This window comes from Alosa alosa, chromosome 5 (assembly GCF_017589495.1).
Source record: "Alosa alosa isolate M-15738 ecotype Scorff River chromosome 5, AALO_Geno_1.1, whole genome shotgun sequence".
Taxonomy (NCBI): Eukaryota; Metazoa; Chordata; class Actinopteri; order Clupeiformes; family Clupeidae; genus Alosa; species Alosa alosa.
The window spans coordinates 22,575,655-22,595,494 of NC_063193.1; the positions used below are offsets into that span (position 1 = coordinate 22,575,655).

Sequence of the window (19,840 nt, forward strand, 5' to 3'; positions counted from 1 at the left end):
ATGTGTTCTTTGGCTCTCTAAGTGGAAGAGTGCAACAGGCATCAAACAGCAGCTTAGAGCTCAAAGAGGCAGAGAGCTGAGAATAGACAAGTCAGTGCCGTTTCTTTCCAAACATCTCACCTGAGATGAGCATGGTACTGAGCATGAAGCCAACCTGACCTTCAGTCCATAGGAGCATAAGAGACAGGTGTGATCACTCACTGCCTGTACGAGGATGCTTTTTCAGATGCAACTATTTTGTGATTTTGTGATAATGAGAAGACGCCTTCCTTATTGAAATTCTTCATCTGAATCGCGGATATGACAAATTCTAACAGTCTCATGGCTCATGGGTTCCTGCATATACAGTACAGTCAGGTGTATGGGTCCTGTGGGCACATTTATTCTCAACATATTTAAGCTTTGAATATACATGAAGAAATAATCCAATCACACACGCAGACACAGAGATACTCACACACACACGGCCTATCAAAGTTGTGTTACCTTACCCCTTATTTCTACTGTACCCGCATCTCTCATAATGACTTGTGCTAAAGCGTATTATGCACTTCATGGGCCCAAAGCTCCATTTCCTCCATCCGCTTAAGGATGAGTTAGCTATGAGTCACTTCTTCATCAGCACAGTCATTTGGGCATTAGTGTCAAAAAATATTACCCGAGTACTAGCCACTGTGTGCCTCGTGCCTGGAGACTGCCTGTAATCTGATAATGAAGTCACATTATCTGAAACGTAAACAAATGAAAAGGCTCTGGATACCCTGGGATTTATCACCCACTGTCTTCATTCTCATTTTCAGTCATAGCTGTTCATCTCTCTTCTTGGAAGTTATACGCATGCCAATGTAGGGTAACAGACATCAAATCTCCAGTCTCATTACCATCATTGTGTTTGGTACAGTTGTGCTTCATAAGCACACCAACATTCAAATCTTTTGGTGAAAAAGGTTAAAGGCTAACAGTGTTGGCTTCTCACCGCCATATCTTTATGGCAACTTTGATGGGTTATATGAGGGAACTACTGTGATTATAAACAGCCCTAGCTGTGGACAGATAAGCTCATCGTTCAACACTGAATGTTCTGTTTAATGTCACTCATATTAATACCCCTCCCCATGCTTACATCTCGCTCTGTGATGCAGGGATGACATTTTGATAGAGTTTGCGCATACATTACATTCGACTAAAATAAGATTTATTTTTTTAATTTTTTTAAATTATTCTCATCTCTCTGCGTTGAGACACACAAGGTTAACACCAGCCACTGAACCGAGATAATGGTCCACCAGAGCTGAAATTCAATTCTAAGACACATTTCTACTCTTAAAAGAGGCATGAGGCAAACGTAACGTAACATTGTCTAATGACCTTGCCCTTCATAAAGGTGCACACTTTTCTAAAGCAATGCAGAGTAAGCGTTAATAAATTCACAAATAAAGCGTTATAAACATAATTATAGATTGTTTTAAAGTATTCATAGTGCTCTATAGTGACTGTGTATAATACACTATGAATAGATGTGACAGTACAACATGAATTTCCTTTTTAAGGTTATGGTGTCACATATAGATTCATGAAGAGCATTTGGTGAATAAACAGCATATCCCATTAAAGCTGTTGTCAGTGTCAGTATCAAGAGGTAAAAGAGGTTTTAGAATAGTCTGGGTGATATGTGGAAAAAATGCAAAAAATCGTGAAACCTGGTACACTACACCAAGTTTCTGATCTGATTCTGTTTCTGATTCTGATTTTCAAAACTGGAACTATCGCAAAAATATTCTATGATGTCATATCACTGTTATTCTTGACCATCAAAGTATAGAGGTAGATATGACCATGTTTTGTCTAGGATAGTGTTTCTTAACTGGTGGGTCGGGACCCAAAATAGGTTGCGGAACCATTCTGGGTGGGTCGCGGACCTGGTGGTAAAAAAACCTGAAATGCTACCGTATTAGATCTAATATTGGAACTTTATTTTGATGGACTTTATTTGTATGTCAGTCATTGCCATGGACATAGACAATGTTTATGTGACAGGTCATGTTAGACATAATTTTAGTGGCAGCCTAAACGCAAATAGGCTACGACCCTGATTATTTGAAGTAGGATATGGATTCAAACTGTGGACAAAATGGGACAGAAACCCCTGTGTGTGGTGTGCAGTGAATTGCTGGCACATGAGAGCATGAAACCATTAAAACTAAAATGCTAGGCTTAGAGGAAACAAAGCACCCCTGTCAAAGACAAACTGGTAGAGTTAATGAACAATATCTTCATGAAGTTTAGCGTTTGCAGCCATCTTGAATTTAGTCACGATAAGTCGAGCGACGAGTAAGAATGAACAGCTATGATAAGGGATCAGATTCCAAAAATAATTCCGTGGCAATGCATGGATTCCAGTTGCTGCTACTGGAAGAAACTGGAATCCATGCATTTCCATTGAATTTTTTTCTTCGTGAAGATACTGTCTGCATAAATCGTCTTGTAAGTAAACTACCAGTGCTTTTTCAAAGTTCTCAATGTCTCGTTTTAAATGTCAGGGCCCTTGGAAGTCTACCAATGAAGTGAGGAGATACATTGAGCCTCGTAAATGGTGTAAAACAGTGATTTATTTGCATGGCTAGCCCGATGCCGAAGCACCACCATTGAAAAAGCTGTTGGTAGCATCGGCTAACTAGCGCCAGATTTTGGAGTGCAGGGGACAAGCCGAGATGGGTTATGAGACATACGTTCACACTCGGTATCATGTTTCAACACATTTTAGGTCAATATCACACCGGAATTCTCCTTTAAGCATTCTATTTATCTCCCAAGAGCTCTAAACAAATACTGTGTGATCTACAATTCTGCATAATTTTCTTCATTAACACTTCCATGTTCACTGTGATATATAAATAGAATCAAATGAATGGCAGCATTCTAAGTAGTGTGTTTCCAGTCTCAATGTCACAGCCATTAAAAAGTGAGAACATTCTGAATTCAATGTGGTTAACTCGAGTCAGTTTTGACATGTTACCATGCTGAAATCTCCTCCTCTACATGTGGTTGATCAAAATAGACATAGCTAATTATTTACCATATACATCTGAGATGTTTGGTCTTATTTCACTTACTGTATTGTGCAAGTTATAAGCAGTAGGCCTACACTCATTGGTTGACCTGGAAAGGCTGTCTTCTCACTTAGAATGTTTGTAATCTAATAAAAACAAATGCAGCAGAGCAAGGTTCCAAGGATACAGATGAATGAATGAATGAATGAATGTGTTCCCTATTGCTTTAAATAAAACCTGCCCTGACTGAACGCTGGCAAATCTGCAATCAAAGTTGAATTTCATCTGGCAATTCTTCAATTCACAGTGACTTTCAAAATTACTGAAACCCCAGGAACCAATCACCACCCCTTATGTGGCAGGCTTTATGCAATGACAGACAGGGGAGTAGGGTTAGTGTTGTACACAATCTGCCCTGATGGTGTCAGTGTTAAAGGTATGCAATATTTTCACCTTAATACAACCTTTACAAATCGTTCACCTAACTATACAGCATAAAAGTAGTGATAGAGAATTTAAAGAAACACTGTAGATTTTAGGCAGGTATAGTCGCATTACGATAATGAGGAACATTTAGTGTGGACACAATAGTTTTACAATAAATGTAATATTTCCTTTTGCAAAATACCATAAATATCAATGTTAATCATAAATATAGACATTTATAAACTTCTTTAATTTATGTTAAAAAAGGTAGTCTTACTATCACCAGACCAAGCTCAGTCTTTTAAGATTGAACATTGGTCTGGGGAGTCTGCTACATGTGTAGCGGGTACGGTGGGGGAAATGGGGAACAGCTTGATGCCCTGCCTTCAGGTGCTAATTGAATAGACCAGGTGGTACAGCGGTTAAATAAGCCAGCTGACTAGAGGACATGAGAGCGGTTTATTTGAAACGGTGAATTAGGATGTTGGTGTGTCGGTGGTGCATAGCGGAGATTGTAAGTTTCTTTTAGACTGTTCAGCTCCTATTTATGCTTAACTCTTGTGTTCATGTGTTAGTGCTTGACTTGGCCAACTGTTTGTTTTGTAGCTCAGCCTGGGGCGCGTGACTACGAACCTCAAACGGTGCATGCTGCACAGAAACTTCGCAGAGTACACAGCGACTAGTACATCCACACTGGTTTTTAGAATAAGTTACTAGCTCCCTTTTCCCTGGTTGATACGAAGCCTAGTACTTATAGGTCTGACTCTTTCCTGTTTGTCATTGTACAGACAGAAGCTGCGCCGACATTGGAGAGCGTATACAGCTTGTTTACTATCCTTACTGGTTCAATCACGTTAAAACTAAAGCGAGTGCATACAGCTTGTATCTCATCCACACTGGTTTTAAGAATGTAAGTTCATTTTGCTGTGTTTACATAGCAATACAAATTGTTGCTTTTAAAATCAGGCATCTGACTTTCCTCCTATATGCCATTGTTTCCATAGTTAGCGACTAGAGCATCTGCAGCTCACGGTAACCAGGTGACTGCAGTTTCCCATCTAAAGTGAGGTATGCCTCAATTTTGGCGTGAATATCTATAGCTTACGCCACTATTTAACCTGGCAAAGCATTATACACTCTTAAAACAAAAGGTTCTAAATGGAACCTTAAAGGGTTCTATAACTTGGTACATTTATGGCACCCTCAAAAGGTTCCATATAGAACCATTCCAGAGGGTTCAATATAAAGAACCCTTCAGGGTTCTTTTATTTTTATAAAAGGGTTCTAAATAGTACCTTTTGAGGGTGCCATATATATCCCAAACTTGTTGACTACATTTTTAATAATACTTAATGATAATTACCAACACTTAAATAATTAACTATCAATAATTTCATGAAGTTACAGCTATTATTTTAATAATGTTAACATGCAGAATGAAATGAGAGAGTAGCGGTGGTTTTAAATGGACTGTATTTTGAAGAGTATTCATTACATGTAAAGATAAATCACAAAAATGTAAAACATCAGTCAACAAAACATGCCATGTATAAACAAATAAGAAATATTAATGAAATATATATATACATTTTTTTTTTTTACATAAAAATAATCATACAATTCAATAAAAAAAAATTACTGGGTAAATTTGTTTGTTAAATAGAGTAAACTTCATTCATTACATTCAGACCTAACAACACCATAATTCATTAGAAAAGTTGGTTGTACATTTTCTGTACTGGAATTGACAACCTTTTCTGTCCATTTGAAATTTTAAAGAAATAGTGTTCTATAAAAGTGAGTGATGGTGAATCCATCCATCTTTATAGATGCTTTCACAGCAAGGAGGGGAGTCACGGCATCATGGAATATTATGGTTGGAAATGAGCTTGGTGGTTCCTATGGAAAAGAGACATGTTTAAGGGACCTTCTAATAGAGTTTATGCTTTAATTAATTGATAATACAATGCAATGTCAATTATAATTGACAATTTAACACATACCTCATCTAAGCAGTACAGGAACTTGGAGTTCTCCTTGAAAAGTGCAGGCAGAATAAGTATAGCAGCAGCACTTCTTTGTAAATCTGAAATTTCAGAGAAAATCAACAAAACAAGCATACATCCATAGTTTTATGAATACAATTGAAGGGTGCAAGGAGGAAGCTAGAGATGTAACATACCATCTGTGTTATCCTCCGTTCCCAGCAGGCTTGACAGCAGCCCCCTCTGACTCCCTCTTTGAGCGACCCTTATGATGTTGGGTGTCATCACACTAAGGGCATCTTGAAGGGTTGGCTCCAAGTCCTGACCAAAACGCAACCTCATTTCATGATGCATCTACAACAAACATAAAAAAAGATACAAACATAAATTTACACTAACATTTATTCATTTGATCTAAAGTGACTTTCAGAACAAGAAATAACATTCAAACTACAGTGCAGATGACACCTCAGGTAGTAATTACTATTACATCAGCCAATACTAGAGGATGAGAGCAGACATTATAGGTACTAGTAATCACTATTACATCAGCCAATACTATCTAGAGGATGAGCGCAGACATTATAGGTACTAGTCAGAGTGTGTTGTAAATGAAAGGTTACATTATGGTTTCCAAATAACTTGCAAATTAAAATGCCTGGCCCCCAACCATACTGAAATCACATCAATGTAATATTACTACTGGCTACTTACAAGCTTTGGCACTTGCAGAAAGGGGAACATCTCCATGACCTCCTCAGCTGGTTTGCTCATGTTCTCAACCCTCTTGTGTAGTGTGTGCTTCATTCGGTCCATTATGCACTCTAAGAAGAAAAAGGTTCCACATGGAACCTAAAAAGGTTCCATCCTTTGATACAAATAAGGCACCCTAAATGGTTCCAAATGGAACCTTTTAAAAAGGTTCTATAAGATGAACCATCAGGGGTGCTATTATTTTACATTCTAATGGTTCTAAATGGAACCATAACTACCAGGTGTGTTTTATTACTACTAGGCGTACTACTACTTATTATTACTATTATTATCAGTAGTTGTATTAGTAGTAGTATTAATTTTATTAATTCATTATTATTCATATTCATTCATTGTGCTAATTAATGAGAAGTAGCGTATAATGTGTACGAAATGTTAAATACAAATAGACAACATCAATCAAAAATTGACATATCAGTCAAATATCATTCGAATACTGTATTTAGTATTTCTACATTAATTTACATATTCATTGCTTTAGCATATCTTTTATATTACTCGAAAAAAAAAAAGTGTGTCATAAGACACTCAAAACAACAATAGATACATATTTACATTAATTTACATATTCATTGCTTAAACATATCTTCTATATTAAAAATAAAAAATGTGTCATAAATACGCTCAAAACAGCAATAGTTACATTTTTACAAATTAATAAATTTCAAATGATTATAAAACACACTTTATGATAACAGTTTTTCCACACGCAACACTGGAGTGGAGGGCTTAGACATAGACAGGTTAAGGCGTCTTTCAAAGAATAGTAATGTGTGGTGGACCTCTTTTGGGTATTGAACATCAAAAAGAAAATATAAACAAAAAATACAGACAAGGCCTAAGGAGGCATCAATGTCAGGGGAGGGGCCAATGACAAATTCGCCATCAATCTTGATGGAAACCATTACTTCCGCCAAAGGAGAATTTTCACAACGAATCATCATGGTTGGCGTCGGTGCTGGTGGTTCCTGAAGAGAATACATTATACTGTAACTTCCTTTTTTACTGCACTTTAAGGTTAATAAGTCCAACATTTCATGAGAGGCAGTTAGAGCAAAAACTCTACTGTATTGTTGCTGGTGGCTCATGCCACTAGTCTAATGTCCTGTACACTGTCCCGCGCCACTCATCTACTGTCCTGTGCCACCTGCATACTGTGCTGTGACACTTGCCATTGATGCAAACCTAACCCTGAGCGTAACCCTAAACCTAACCTGACACAGAACAGTGCACAAGACAGTAAGACAGCAATTGAGTGGTCCGAGCCACCAGCAATTAGTACGGTACACTCACAGTAGGTATGTCACATGATGCAGTGGGGGAGAGCCACGGGAGAGTAGGCAAGTGTCAGAAGACGGTATGAGTGGTGCAGGACAGTAAGCCAGTGGCTCGGAACAGCACACGGGACAGTAAGCCAATGGCTTGGGACAGTGCCCAGGACAATAGGCATGTGGCACAAGACAGTTGATGAGTGGCGTAGGACAGGTCACAGGACAGTTGGTGAGTGGCCAGAGCCACCAGCAACAGTACAGTACAGTTATTGCTCCCACTGCTACTGGAGAGATTTAATTTAATGGAACCTCATTGATGCAGTACAGTAATTTATGGTTTTCCTTCATCAGTGTCGGCAGGAGCATCACGGCAGCATTGTTCAGCATACCTCAGAAACAACAATCAAAACATGACTTGCCATTAAATTAATGCCAACTTTTCCCTTCAACTGATAATTCAATATTGATAGTTAAAATTTACCTGAAAAGACAATTCACTTACATTTTGATTGCAGTGGGTGTGCCTGCAACATTGTAGCAGTAAATGAGTTCTTTAGTGGTCCTTTACAGGTCTCAACTATCTTCTCAGCAGCATTATGCAGGTAACTGCTAAGCACCAAGTCCAAGTCCTGGCCAAATCTTAGCTTCATTTCGTAAAGTAGCTACAAAAAGGAGAGTATTTTTTTAATCTCAAAAGAAAAGTGATTGGCTAATCTCGACCATATTTCTTTTCACAGATAGTTGTGCACTTGCTGATTAACCACTAAAAGTAGCGTAATTCTCACATCTGTTCCTATCTTTAATGCTAAGACCAACTGTTGACTATGGTCATCACCAAATGCAATTGGCTTACCAGCTGTATCGCTGTGTGGGGCGGAAGCTGCACTGAATACAACAGGAAAGCCCTGCAGCGCATAGTGAACACAGCTGGAAGGATCATTGGTGCTTCACTCCCTCCCTGAAGGACATTTACACCACCCACCTCACCATAGGGCGACCAAAATTGTGAGTGATGCAAGTCACCCGCTCACAATCTGTTTGATCTACTGCCCTCTGGGAAGAGGTACAGAAGCCTCTGCGCCCCAAGACTACCAGACTCACCAACAGCTTCATACACCAAGCTGTAAGGATGCTGAACTCTCTCCCTCCTCTCCCCCCTCCACCCTCAGCTACATAACATCCTGGACATTGGACCCACAATGGCCGCCTGCACTACTCCACTTGCACACTTGAACACTTGCACACTTGTACACTTTACAACTTGGTGTTGTTGTCCTGAAAACACAACACTTCTGCTGCTCTTACATAACTTGCACCACTATGCCACTTTCTTCATTACTCAGGTCAAACAGAACTACCCAAGCCTCTTATTGGCCTGACTTTGCACTAGTTTTTTATTGACTGTCTATGCACAATTTCAACAAAATTTTGCTGCTCTTATTTTTCATTATTATATGTGCCCTCTTATTTACTTATTTACTTACTTTTTTGTTTACTTGAATGTTATGTTTGTCTGTGGACTTAAAATTGGTAAAATATGTCTTGTCTTCACCGTGGGATAGTGAGAAACGTAATTTCGATCTCTTTGTATGTCTGGAACATGTGAAGAAATTGACAATAAAGCTGACTTTGACTTTGACTTTGACTTTGACAAGGGACTTTTAGGAATGGACACTGCTGGAATAGCTCTGCAGCTGTAGAGATCTTATAGAGTGGAGTTCGTGCATGCAGAGTCCTTTCCATCCTCCACTTGATGTTCTCAAAATTTGGCCTGCTTTTGTGTAGCTCTTCAGTGATGGCTTTCAAGTGTTCAGCAATACTTTGAGTATCCTCTGCTTCCACTGGTTCGGTTGAGAGCTTGGGAGGAGTGAATAAAAGAAAAAGAAATAACAGAAAGAAAATAAAATCAGCCCATAAAAAAGAACTGCAATGGGAACATACTGAATTAAATACTCTACAAAAGACAATTCTTGTTGACACCCTACTTGTCGTTTCCTATTGGGGCTTGGTCTTGTCAACCCTGTTGTTGTTGATGGATGTTTTTGCCCATATTTCTGCTTCATCTCTAGGACTTTGTCCATGTGTACAAGGGTTCTCCGCTCTTTTTTGAATTTATTTTTTAGGCACTCCAAAAGGGTTTCCTTAGTTAAAAGGAGATATCAATAACAGAATGTTTTCAGCACAGTACATCTGCAATGAACAAGCAAAGCAACAACAAGTACACCAACATAATAATAGTAAAGATAAATAATACTAACAAATCCAGAGAGGCTTCCATCCCTGAGAAATGGATACCGGGCTATAAGTGCTCCCAGGACATCGCTATACATTTTATGGCTTGGATACCTGCATTGTGAGAGGAAATAAGATTAATCACATCTTTCCTGTTAGTAAGTAGTACTCTTAGTAATGTTTTAATTGTATTGTAGTTGGAATTTTAATCTTGTTTTTATACGTCGGATAAAAATGAAAAAAAAAAAGTGAATTGAAAAAATGTATATGTACATGCATGTATTCATACAGCACTCACACAAAGGGATAACGGCCGACGAGGTGACCAGTTTGATGGAAATGGCGGGGTAGACCTGAAGGACTCCACGGAGGGTTGCCTCCGCTGAGTCATTATTTCCATCCAACTGGTCACCTCAAAGCTGTTATCCAGCTTATCCCATTTGTCTTTAGGTACAAGTTTTTAAAAAAATGTTTACGAATCATGTGCATGGACTACAGTAAACAAGGGGGTGGTGGTGGGAGGGGTTACAATGAATACAGTACTTTGCTACAGTTGTTATTGTTACCATTCAATCTACTTCAAAGGTAGCCAGTTAAAAAGTTCATTGCCAATCACAAAAACTTGTATAACGTGTCATGTCATCAAAAATGAGGGTAATCAGAGCTGTGCGAAGATGTGACTTGTCTTTCTTGTAAAACGCAGGGTCTTTTTTAACTAGTGCCTCTCTGACCTCTGGGCTGAATACTGGGAGGGTATATAAAGCAGGCCAGGCTGTTGTTGTGGGGATTGGAGTCGGAGTAGTTTGGGTTGGTGGGGGTACTGCAAGATTGTCATTTCTGAGAAAAACACACAGGCACACACACAAACAAACAGACAGATAATCAGACGGACTGGTGTAATTACCAGTACATTGGTATGATATGCACAGGATATCCATTTTACTTGTGTTTTACACTTCAACAACCAACTTTACACTAAAAAAAGTCTTGATTTCCTTTTAAACTGAACATTTACTTTAAACATGCACCATAGTCCACACAAAAAAATCACAAACAAACACATTTATAGACCACCAAATGCATTTTAGGTGTCATGATTGATGATCAGCTGACCTGATGTTGCCTCTGTCACCCGGTCCTGTAGCTTTGCTTTATTCAATATCAGAAAGATCAGACCATACCTGACCCAACATGCCACCCAACTTCTGGTACAAACCATGGCTATCTCTTGCCTTGACTACTGCATTGCCCTTCTAACAGGCCTCCCAGCCTGTACTGTCAAACCGCTACATATGATCCAGAATGCGGCGGCACATCTGGTCTACAATCAGCCCAAAAGGGCACATGTCACCCATCTGTTCATTGAGCTGCACTGGCTTCACTTCACTATTGCTTGCCTACAAAGTCCTCAATGGTTCTGCACCTACCTACTTAAGGGCTCTCATACAGGCTCATGTTACCCCTTGGCAACTCCGATTAAAGGAAAACCGTCTAACTGTCCCAGCACCTCGCACAATCCAATCCAAACTCTTGTCATGCGTTGTTCCACGCCGGTAGAATGACCTTACCAACACTACCAGAGCAGGGGCGTCCCTTTCTGTGTTCAAAAAGCTCTTGAAGACCCAGCTCTTCAGAGAGCATCTCCTGTCTTAACACACCCACACTGCACCTTGCAATACTCTTTCTAGGGCTTATTCTATGTAGCTTGATTGTTAATCCTCTTTTGTCACGTTGGACAAAAGTGTCTGCTAAATGCATAAATGTAAATGTAAATGTAATGTAAATTTTAGACCTAGTGAATAATTGACCTTGACAAAAAACAAACAAACAAAAAAAAACAAGCAGCACTAAATTCAGAATAATAATTCTTTAAGTGTCTAATTGCTTTCAGAATGTGAATAGTACATACCGTGTTGGAGGATGGCCATTTTTTAATTTTTCCAATTCTGATATAAATTTCACTTGCTGTTTCATTCGGGGAAAGAGGCGCGCCACCATATTTTCTGTCAAGCCCAACAGTGTTTCTCCATCGATTTCTTCATCTAAAACAAGAAAAGGAAATTATATAAGCCCTATAAAGACAAAATGAAGATTATAAAAACGAAGCCACCCAACATTTTTGCTTTAATTAGCCTTGTAGATAACAGTATGCAATTTCCTGTTATGTACCTTTTATATACAGCATGGTGAAGGCTAATGGCAGTATTATCATCAAGGTGATAGAGATCAAGGGAATGATAATCATGCTCTTCACCAGGTTGGATGATAATCCATTGACCTCCATCATCTTTCACCTCAAAAGCATGCAGGTGATAATTGTACTGAGAGGGGATAAAAAGTTGCGAAAACAAAAGCCAACTGCCTCTGAAGCGGAGTACCTTCCTTATTTTTATGAAAACAGGGATGTCCTCTTCAATCACATCTAACACTAAAATGTTGTTGATGGAATACAAAACATTGTCAAGGCAAAGCTTCTGGACCACCAAAACATCCTCCTCCAATTCAATATTTTCTGCGCCAAATCTCTGTGTAAGGCCCAATCGAATTTCTTGTGACAGAGACCTCACCGGACAAGAACATCCCCTCTCAGTATACTCATCCTGCCTGAGTACATCCACTGAAGTTAACTCCCAGCACTGTCTAAGTTGGTGACGTTTGGCCAGTGTGAGACAGATGTTTTTAAAATTGAAAGCATTTCGGGCCAGCCTCTTGAAATACTGGTGCTTTCCTTCAAATCTCATACACCATAGGTGTCTTAAGGGTCCAAATTTTTCAATTAGTCTTGGGTAGTGAATTAGATAATGCAATTTTGGGGTGACTTTTCCAGGAAACAGAGAACTGAATAAAGACAGGAAGTGTCCAATCTGAATGGCAAGATAATGGAGAATGCTCTGCTTGATTGATGGAGAAAGGATTATATCTGCAACATCTCTGCACAAAAGATAGAGCTCCCAGTGTGGATTTCCCACTGGAATGTGATGGCCAATAATGAAAGGCAAAAGGCGAAAAAGGCACCATCTTTCACTTGCAGAACCTGGCAAGCGCCCACTTCTGATTGAGGTTATGTTTATTTTTTGTGGTTTGTTTCCTTTATCATTTTGCCCAAATTGAAATGCTTCAATCTCATTACAGATGTTTTCCAATGAGATAATTTTGTTTTTATGTAGGGCTAAAAAAAGTTGTGACAGCACTTGAGGAACAGCACCTTCTAAAATGTCATGCATTACATCAGGTGGAAAACATGACGTGACATCAAAATACTCCAGGGCATGGAAAGGACAATCACTGACAACACCATATGTTCGTTTTGAAATGCCAGGATTTTCCCTAAGAGCCTCAAGGTGGTAACTATGGACTTCAGGTGATCTGATAGTAACTTCCTCTTCTGATAGTTTTTTGGCTATGTCTGAATGGTCAATCATGCAAAAACGACACACACGCCCGTGGCTAAAACTACAAGAAAACCCTGCAAGTTTATGGGCTGAGAGATTATCTGCTGACACTGTAGCTAGGACTGCACGTACATGAACAAATTCCCCATCATGGCTGACTGTGAAATCATCTCTGTAAAGCCTTTGAAGGTCTGTAACCAGTGGATTCAAGATATCAGTGTATGTATATCTTTTCAGAAGCTGATTTCTCACAAGTATTGACAGATGAATGTGTCGAAGTTGTGTCCTGTACTTTGGCTCAATGTTTCCAATAGAAAAATAGAATGCACAGATTTTGTGAATCGCCTTTTTGGATCCAAGGGGGTTTACAATTTCATATTCGTCTGTGTAAAAATGAAGCCTAATTATGTTTTCATCACCATTGAAAGGGAATTTCTGAAAAATCTCTCCGTCGGTGAAGTAGCTTATAAAGCCTTCTTCATGGATTCTACCATGTGCAATGTTATTAAAGATGTCATCTTTCCCCAAAATGACTTTCAACAGAGCCTCAATGGGAACATACTGAAAAGTGTCAGGCAACCCCCTTTCATTCACTCCCAACACATGCTGTACAGGAGATACCATCCCAAGATTGGTTGATGCATATTGCAGTAACATGTATTCAGACTGCACAAATTCAAATGTCCAATCAAATAATGTTGTGTCCGACAGAAGACTGTCCAATTCTTCATTTTCCTCAATAACAAAGCCAGATTGATGCAGATGGAATTTCACAATATCTGAGTAATGTTCTTGGAAAAAATTTAAAATACATTTTAGATCTGTAACAATGGTATCTTGGGTTGATTTAGGAAGGAGATGTTTTTCCTGGAGATTGAGTATGAAGAGAGCAACATGTTTTTTCAATCCAGACAGAAGAATATCTAAACTGTCACCAATCACAGGCTCTTCTTCTAAATCCTCATCTTGAACTGCATCGGAATCAGACTCAGACTCAGGTTCAAAATTATCTGCACGAGGCACAAGGTTGTTTTGTAAATAACAACGATGGTTTCTGTAAATGTGAATTCTTAATGATCCAACACTTTTGTATTTCTTCCTGCACTGTTCAACCACACATGATGCAGAACAATTTGGTTGATGCTGGTGTGTCAATAGCAAATGGCTCAGGTATTTTTGGATAGTGAACTTAACTACACGGCAAAACCCACATCTGAAGAAATGTTCCATTATTGCCAAGGGCAAGATCTGTTACCTTGGAAGATTTGCTTTGCTTCACTTAAGGTACTCTGCTCCAGCCACAAACAGACCTCATGGATGGTCCAACTGTCAACCATGTCTCCTAAAAAAAGAAACACAAAAATTAGGCCTAGCCTATAGCCTACAGATTAACATATTTGTGAGTCCCCCCCTCTCAGATTCCAGCTATTGTTATTTGAACAATGCCTAAATAATAGCCTACATGATGATGTTCTATCCAAAAACAATATGTAGACTTGCAACTAAATAACTAAATAAAGATATGATACTGTAACTGAATCTAGCTAGCCAAATCTCCAAACAAACTGGCACTTCAAAGTCCAATAAATATGCTTCCTATTTAGTTATTATTATGATTTATTGCTGCAGTGTCCAGGAGCCAAAACCAAAGAGTTTTGCTCCCTTATATTCATACTTGTTTAATGAAGTGTAGTGAAGAATATTTAATCTACAAGCTGTTTTAACTAGCATAGAAGCTAGTCTAGCTATACATTATCTAGTTAGCGTTAGCTAGCAACACACTGACAACATCCTCTGGACAAAACAACTTCGTCTTAACAGTCATTCCCAACCCTCCCCAAAATAAACAGATCACGTTATCTTATATCTGTTGCAGTTGGTAAGTTTGCCATTTGTGACTTGTGTATCATCAACTAATGTTGCCTGAAGAAAGTTGACATTAAGCGAGTTAGCTATCATGCTAACGTTAGCGAAACACTAATGTTATTGTGAACGAAGAACACAAAAACCCCGAGATGTAAAAATGTCAAAGCCCCACGTCATTCAAAAACACGCCCATATATTATTTAAAGAGAAACCTCCTAATGCTCTCTTAAAAACAGGATGTTTCATTTTAAGGAGATAAAAATGTTAAACACTTACCGTTAAAAAGCCGGGCAGAATGGAAGGCTTCAGAAAGGTTCATTGAAGTTAAAACAAATTAAACCGCACGTGCGAGAAATAGCACCCTTTTTAGGCAAAAGGTTCTATTTCCTTGGCAAAGAACCCCTATGGTTCTATATAGCACCCACAAGCACCCTTTTTTCTAAGAGTGTGTTGGGGAGGTCTGGCTGTCGTCGGCGCAGCTCACCAATGATTGCACTCACGTGCTCTCTGAAGGTTAAGTCATCCTCCCCAACAACTTCTAAGTCCAACAATATCTGAGAAGAAATATTAACAAAGCAGAAAGAACTGGTATTCAGTATGTGTGTAATGATGCTGTAAATGTTCTAGAGTCAAAAATATGTCGTTAAGACCAGGGTAGGAATTTCACAGCGGCGACGACTGCCATGGCCGTCGTAGCCCCTTGCATTGGCCGTGATGCCCCTTTGAAAATCAGAGGTTTACAGGCCACGGTGGCCTTGTGCCCCCCTTTTTCCAATATTCTGCTTTGCGTCCTACTAATAGCGACTTTTACTTAGCCTGTGGCCTGTCAAAATAATCTTAGCATTCACAGCGCAAATTAATTTAGTCTTTTACGCAGTGGAGAAAGTGACAGCGCAAGAAAGAAAGTGCGTCCAAATTCACCCATTCTTCAGTTGAACTACTCGCGAAGTAGCCTACTCATCACACAGACATCACAAGTATCACATGAAGGAGCTTTTTCTGAGCTTTTAAACGATGTTAGCCGATAATTGCTTTGTTGAACGGTTCACGAAAAAAGAAAAATAATATAATTCAATTTAATCATACATTCTACTGAAGGTTTTGCGTCCATGATCTCCCTACCCATTCATCTCGGTGGAATACTTCACGAACCCTTCTTTTAACACATGACAAACCATATACAGTATCAGAATAAACAGCAGACCTTACCGAACACAAAGGTGTAAAGCAGTCCCCTGTACAGTTAGCCGTTCCAGAGTAATCCAGTTTTGAATTTGCAGTAAATTTCGACATGCGTGGATGTCTCCAAATTTGGGCTTTAAGTTTTACAATGTATTTAAATTGTTCCACATGATTTCATAACAGGCCAAATACAAAATAAATGTTACAAATATCGCCTAGATATTGGTAAATCAGAGGACGGCTGACTAAGAGTTTCTGAAAGTAGCCTTAATGATCACAAAATGCTAAGCATGCATCTAGGCTATTTGAGTTTCTTAAAGCTGAGCTGTGCTTAAATTGTTCAATACATGATTTCATTGCAGGCCAAATATAAAATAAATGTTATATAGCCTACATACTATAAATTATTAGATGATCAGATTTACAGTTCTACAATGTCATGTTTCATGTTTTTGTAATGTTTCATCCGTGATGGTCTACTGCAGTGAATAGGCTAAATACAACTTTGATCATTTTTATATGCTACTACTGTATAGTTAACTTTGGCCTTGGTGCCCTGACATGTGGCTTTTGTGCCCCCCACCAAATATGCCCAACTGAAGCCCAAGTGGCCTTGCCCCCAGTATGGTGAAATTCCAAGCCTGGTTAAGACCACCAAAAAAATAGCAAACCTCTTGTGTTGGATCCAAATTCCCAGAGGATATCTGCATATCCGTTCTTCGCCTCTTTGCTCTCTGAAATTAGCCATAAGAAATTCATACAGTTAGGATCCATACTGGCAAACAGCCACACAGATGGGGAAAATGCAAGCAAGAGTGTTTTAAAACAGACACCTGATGTTGAGGTTCCTCCAAAGGCACATTGTTCCCACTTGTCTGTCTTTTGGTCCCAAACTTCTTTTTCATCTCCTGGACAATTGTTAAGTTCAGCAAAGGAGACCTCCTCTTTTATAACTTGTTTCTTAGGCACTCCAGTAAGGTTTCCTGTAGGTATACACAAAGTTATGAAGCTCACTCAGCATAAATGTTGCGTAAAAAAGTTGTTAATCAAAATACAACTAAGGAATGATGCATACATAGCCAGAGGAGCTGTGGTCTTTCAAAAATGGAAACCTAGTGATCAGACATCCCAGGACATCAGTGTATCTTTTATGGTTTGGATACCTGAAAGATCACCAATCAAAGATCATCTTCAGACTGAAAGCTTTCAGATAATTAAAATAAGCAATAGTAAACATGATATGCTAGCAATCTAGATGCATGTTCCTGACACTATTGAAGCATAAATCAAGGGGATAACACCAAGTACCATGTATACTTCGTAATGTTGTCGAACAACACTTGAATTAATAGTGCTCTTAAATGGGACTTGTCCTTTTTTTTGCAAGATGGATCCTTTCTTTGCAGAGCTTCCTGTAGCTCTGGCGCAGAAGAGGTAGGCTATATAATGCTGGCCATGACTCCTGGGCTTCTTGACTAAAGAAAGGAAGAGGGAAGCTTAGACACTTTCAACAGAATTGCTCCCTTCTCATTTGTCTCTTGGAAACCCTGATAAATAATATGTGAATACCATCCATATCCATTTAGAGTATATGGATTATTAACAGGGTTGTAGCATTAAACGCTTACTGTAGATGATGCGACACCAGACTATTGTGCACTTACTGAATATTTGACTCTGCAGGTAATGCTGCATCACAAGATATTGGTCCTGCTTGTCTATGGACAGATAAATAGTATTTCTATGTTTCATGCAAGGCTTTCATGTTTAGAAATTCTCCTTTTCAAAAATAATGAACATATTATACTTACTGAGATGATGCATTGCGCAGCTTTTCCAACTCTCTCAATCAGTGGGAAAAGTTTTTCTACCATCCTCTCTGTCAATCCCAGCAAAGTTTCCCCATCAATTTGCTGTTCTGTTGAGTTAAGAAATACACAAGATTGTCAGGAAATTGCTATCCTAATATAGTTACATACATATAATTACAGGACAAGAAACTATTATTTTCATTAAGACCATTGCAGTAATACATCAAGGATTTACTGTACCTCTGGACGCTATAATATATTGTATCGATGCTTTTGATTGCAGGAGGACTGCCTTCATAGTTTTACCATCTATATCCGTTTGTCTCTGTGTGTGTGTCTGTTTAATGTCTGTCTGTATTTGTTCTCATGTTGTCTTGGCTTAGGGCAGTGTGCAATATTCCCTATATAAACAGTAATTTGTTTGCAGTGTCTATTTGAGTGTGGTGTCTGAAACCCAGTGTAACCTTATCAGTGTATGTTTGTGCACTGTCCATATAGTGTGAAGTGTTGTGGTGTATTCACTCATTCTTCGAGATTGTGTGCTGTAATTTATGCGGAACATTGTTTGTTGCCCTGGTGCCAAAATTTGTTTAATGTGTGTCTAATAAAAGTATATTTTCTTATAACTTCAGCTCCAATACTGTTCCTTCATTGGGCAGCCTGCATACAGATTGGTAAAGTGTAGATTCTCTGGTTAGTGTGCTTAAAGACACCCTGTTGGTCACATTTGGCATAGTCTGCATTTTTGTTATTTTGCTTTTTGTTTTTGGTCCTTTTGTGCTGTATGTGTATGGTTGATTAAGAGTGCATTAATTTCAGGAAAAACAGTGGCTGGCTGAACCGTCGAAGGCAGTCCTCCTGCAATCAAAAGCATCGATACAATATAATGCTTTGCCAGGTTAAATAGTTGCGGAAGCTATAGATATTCACGCCAAAATTGAGGCATACCTCACTTTAGATGGGAAACTGCAGTCACCTGGTTACCGTGAGCTGCAGATGCTCTAGTCGCTAACTATGGAAACGATGGCATATAGGAGGAAAGTCAGATGCCTGATTTTAAAAGCAACAATTTGTATTGCTATGTAAACACAGCAAATTAACTTACATTCTTAAAACCAGTGTGGATGAGATACAAGCTGTATGCACTCGCTTTAGTTTTAACGTGATTGAACCAGTATGGATAGTAAACAAGCTGTATACACTCTCCGATGTCGGCGCAGCTTCTGTCTGTACAATGACAAACAGGAAAGAGTCAGACCTATAAGTACTAGGCTTTGTATCAACCAGGGAAAAGGGAGCTAGTAACTTACATTCTTAAAACCAGTGTGGATGTACTAGTCGCTGTGTACTCTCTATCGTAGCGAAGTTTCTGTGCAGCATGCACCGTTTGAGGTTCGTAGTCACGCGCCCCCAGGCTGAGCTACAAAACAAACAGTTGGCCAAGTCGAGCACTAACACATGAATACAAGAGTTAAGTATAAATAGGAGCTGAACAGTCTAAAAGAAACTTACAATCTCCGCTATGCACCACCGACACACCAACATCCTAATTCACTGTTTCAAACAGGCCGCTCTCATGTCCTCTAGTCAGCTGGCTTATTTAAGCGCTGTACCACCTGGTCTAATCAATTAGCACCTGAAGGCAGGGCATCAAGCTGTTCCCCATTTCCCCCATCGTACCCGCTACATTCACCCACCCCTGAATGTCACCGTCTCGGTGACAAGTGACAAAATACTACAACCAAGGCCTAAAAACCGCACTGTGAGCACTAGCGGTTGCATGAACACTCACCCCCACATCTCCCACTGGTCGTCTAACCAATGTACATGGCAGGTTTTGGGTATTTCGGT

The 19,840-nt window shown here is 39.1% G+C and overlaps 2 protein-coding genes and 1 long non-coding RNA gene across 3 annotated transcripts; all 3 read right to left on the reverse strand.

Moving 5' to 3' along the window:
* Nucleotides 1-6,827: 6,827 nt before the first annotated feature.
* On the reverse strand, nucleotides 6,828-8,163 carry LOC125294182. The gene is made up of 3 exons (XR_007193502.1): nucleotides 8,009-8,163; nucleotides 7,816-7,895; nucleotides 6,828-7,203 (listed from the first exon to the last, which is right to left on the reverse strand). It is a non-coding gene; the product is annotated as an uncharacterized LOC125294182 (long non-coding RNA).
* A 74-nt stretch (nucleotides 8,164-8,237) lies between these two features.
* LOC125295252 lies at nucleotides 8,238-14,631 on the reverse strand. Its single transcript, XM_048244515.1, has 7 exons — nucleotides 14,386-14,631; nucleotides 11,648-11,780; nucleotides 10,470-10,575; nucleotides 9,765-9,852; nucleotides 9,492-9,647; nucleotides 9,153-9,363; nucleotides 8,238-8,269 (listed from the first exon to the last, which is right to left on the reverse strand). Exons 2-7 carry the CDS (start codon nucleotides 11,664-11,666, stop codon nucleotides 8,238-8,240), a joined length of 612 nt encoding a protein of 203 aa, XP_048100472.1. The 5' UTR covers nucleotides 11,667-11,780; nucleotides 14,386-14,631.
* On the reverse strand, nucleotides 11,745-15,348 carry LOC125295253. Its single transcript, XM_048244516.1, has 3 exons — nucleotides 15,273-15,348; nucleotides 12,117-14,472; nucleotides 11,745-11,780 (listed from the first exon to the last, which is right to left on the reverse strand). The coding sequence occupies exons 2-3, from the start codon at nucleotides 14,358-14,360 to the stop codon at nucleotides 11,745-11,747; spliced, it is 2,280 nt and encodes a 759-aa protein (XP_048100473.1). The 5' UTR covers nucleotides 14,361-14,472; nucleotides 15,273-15,348.
* Nucleotides 15,349-19,840: the final 4,492 nt, after the last annotated feature.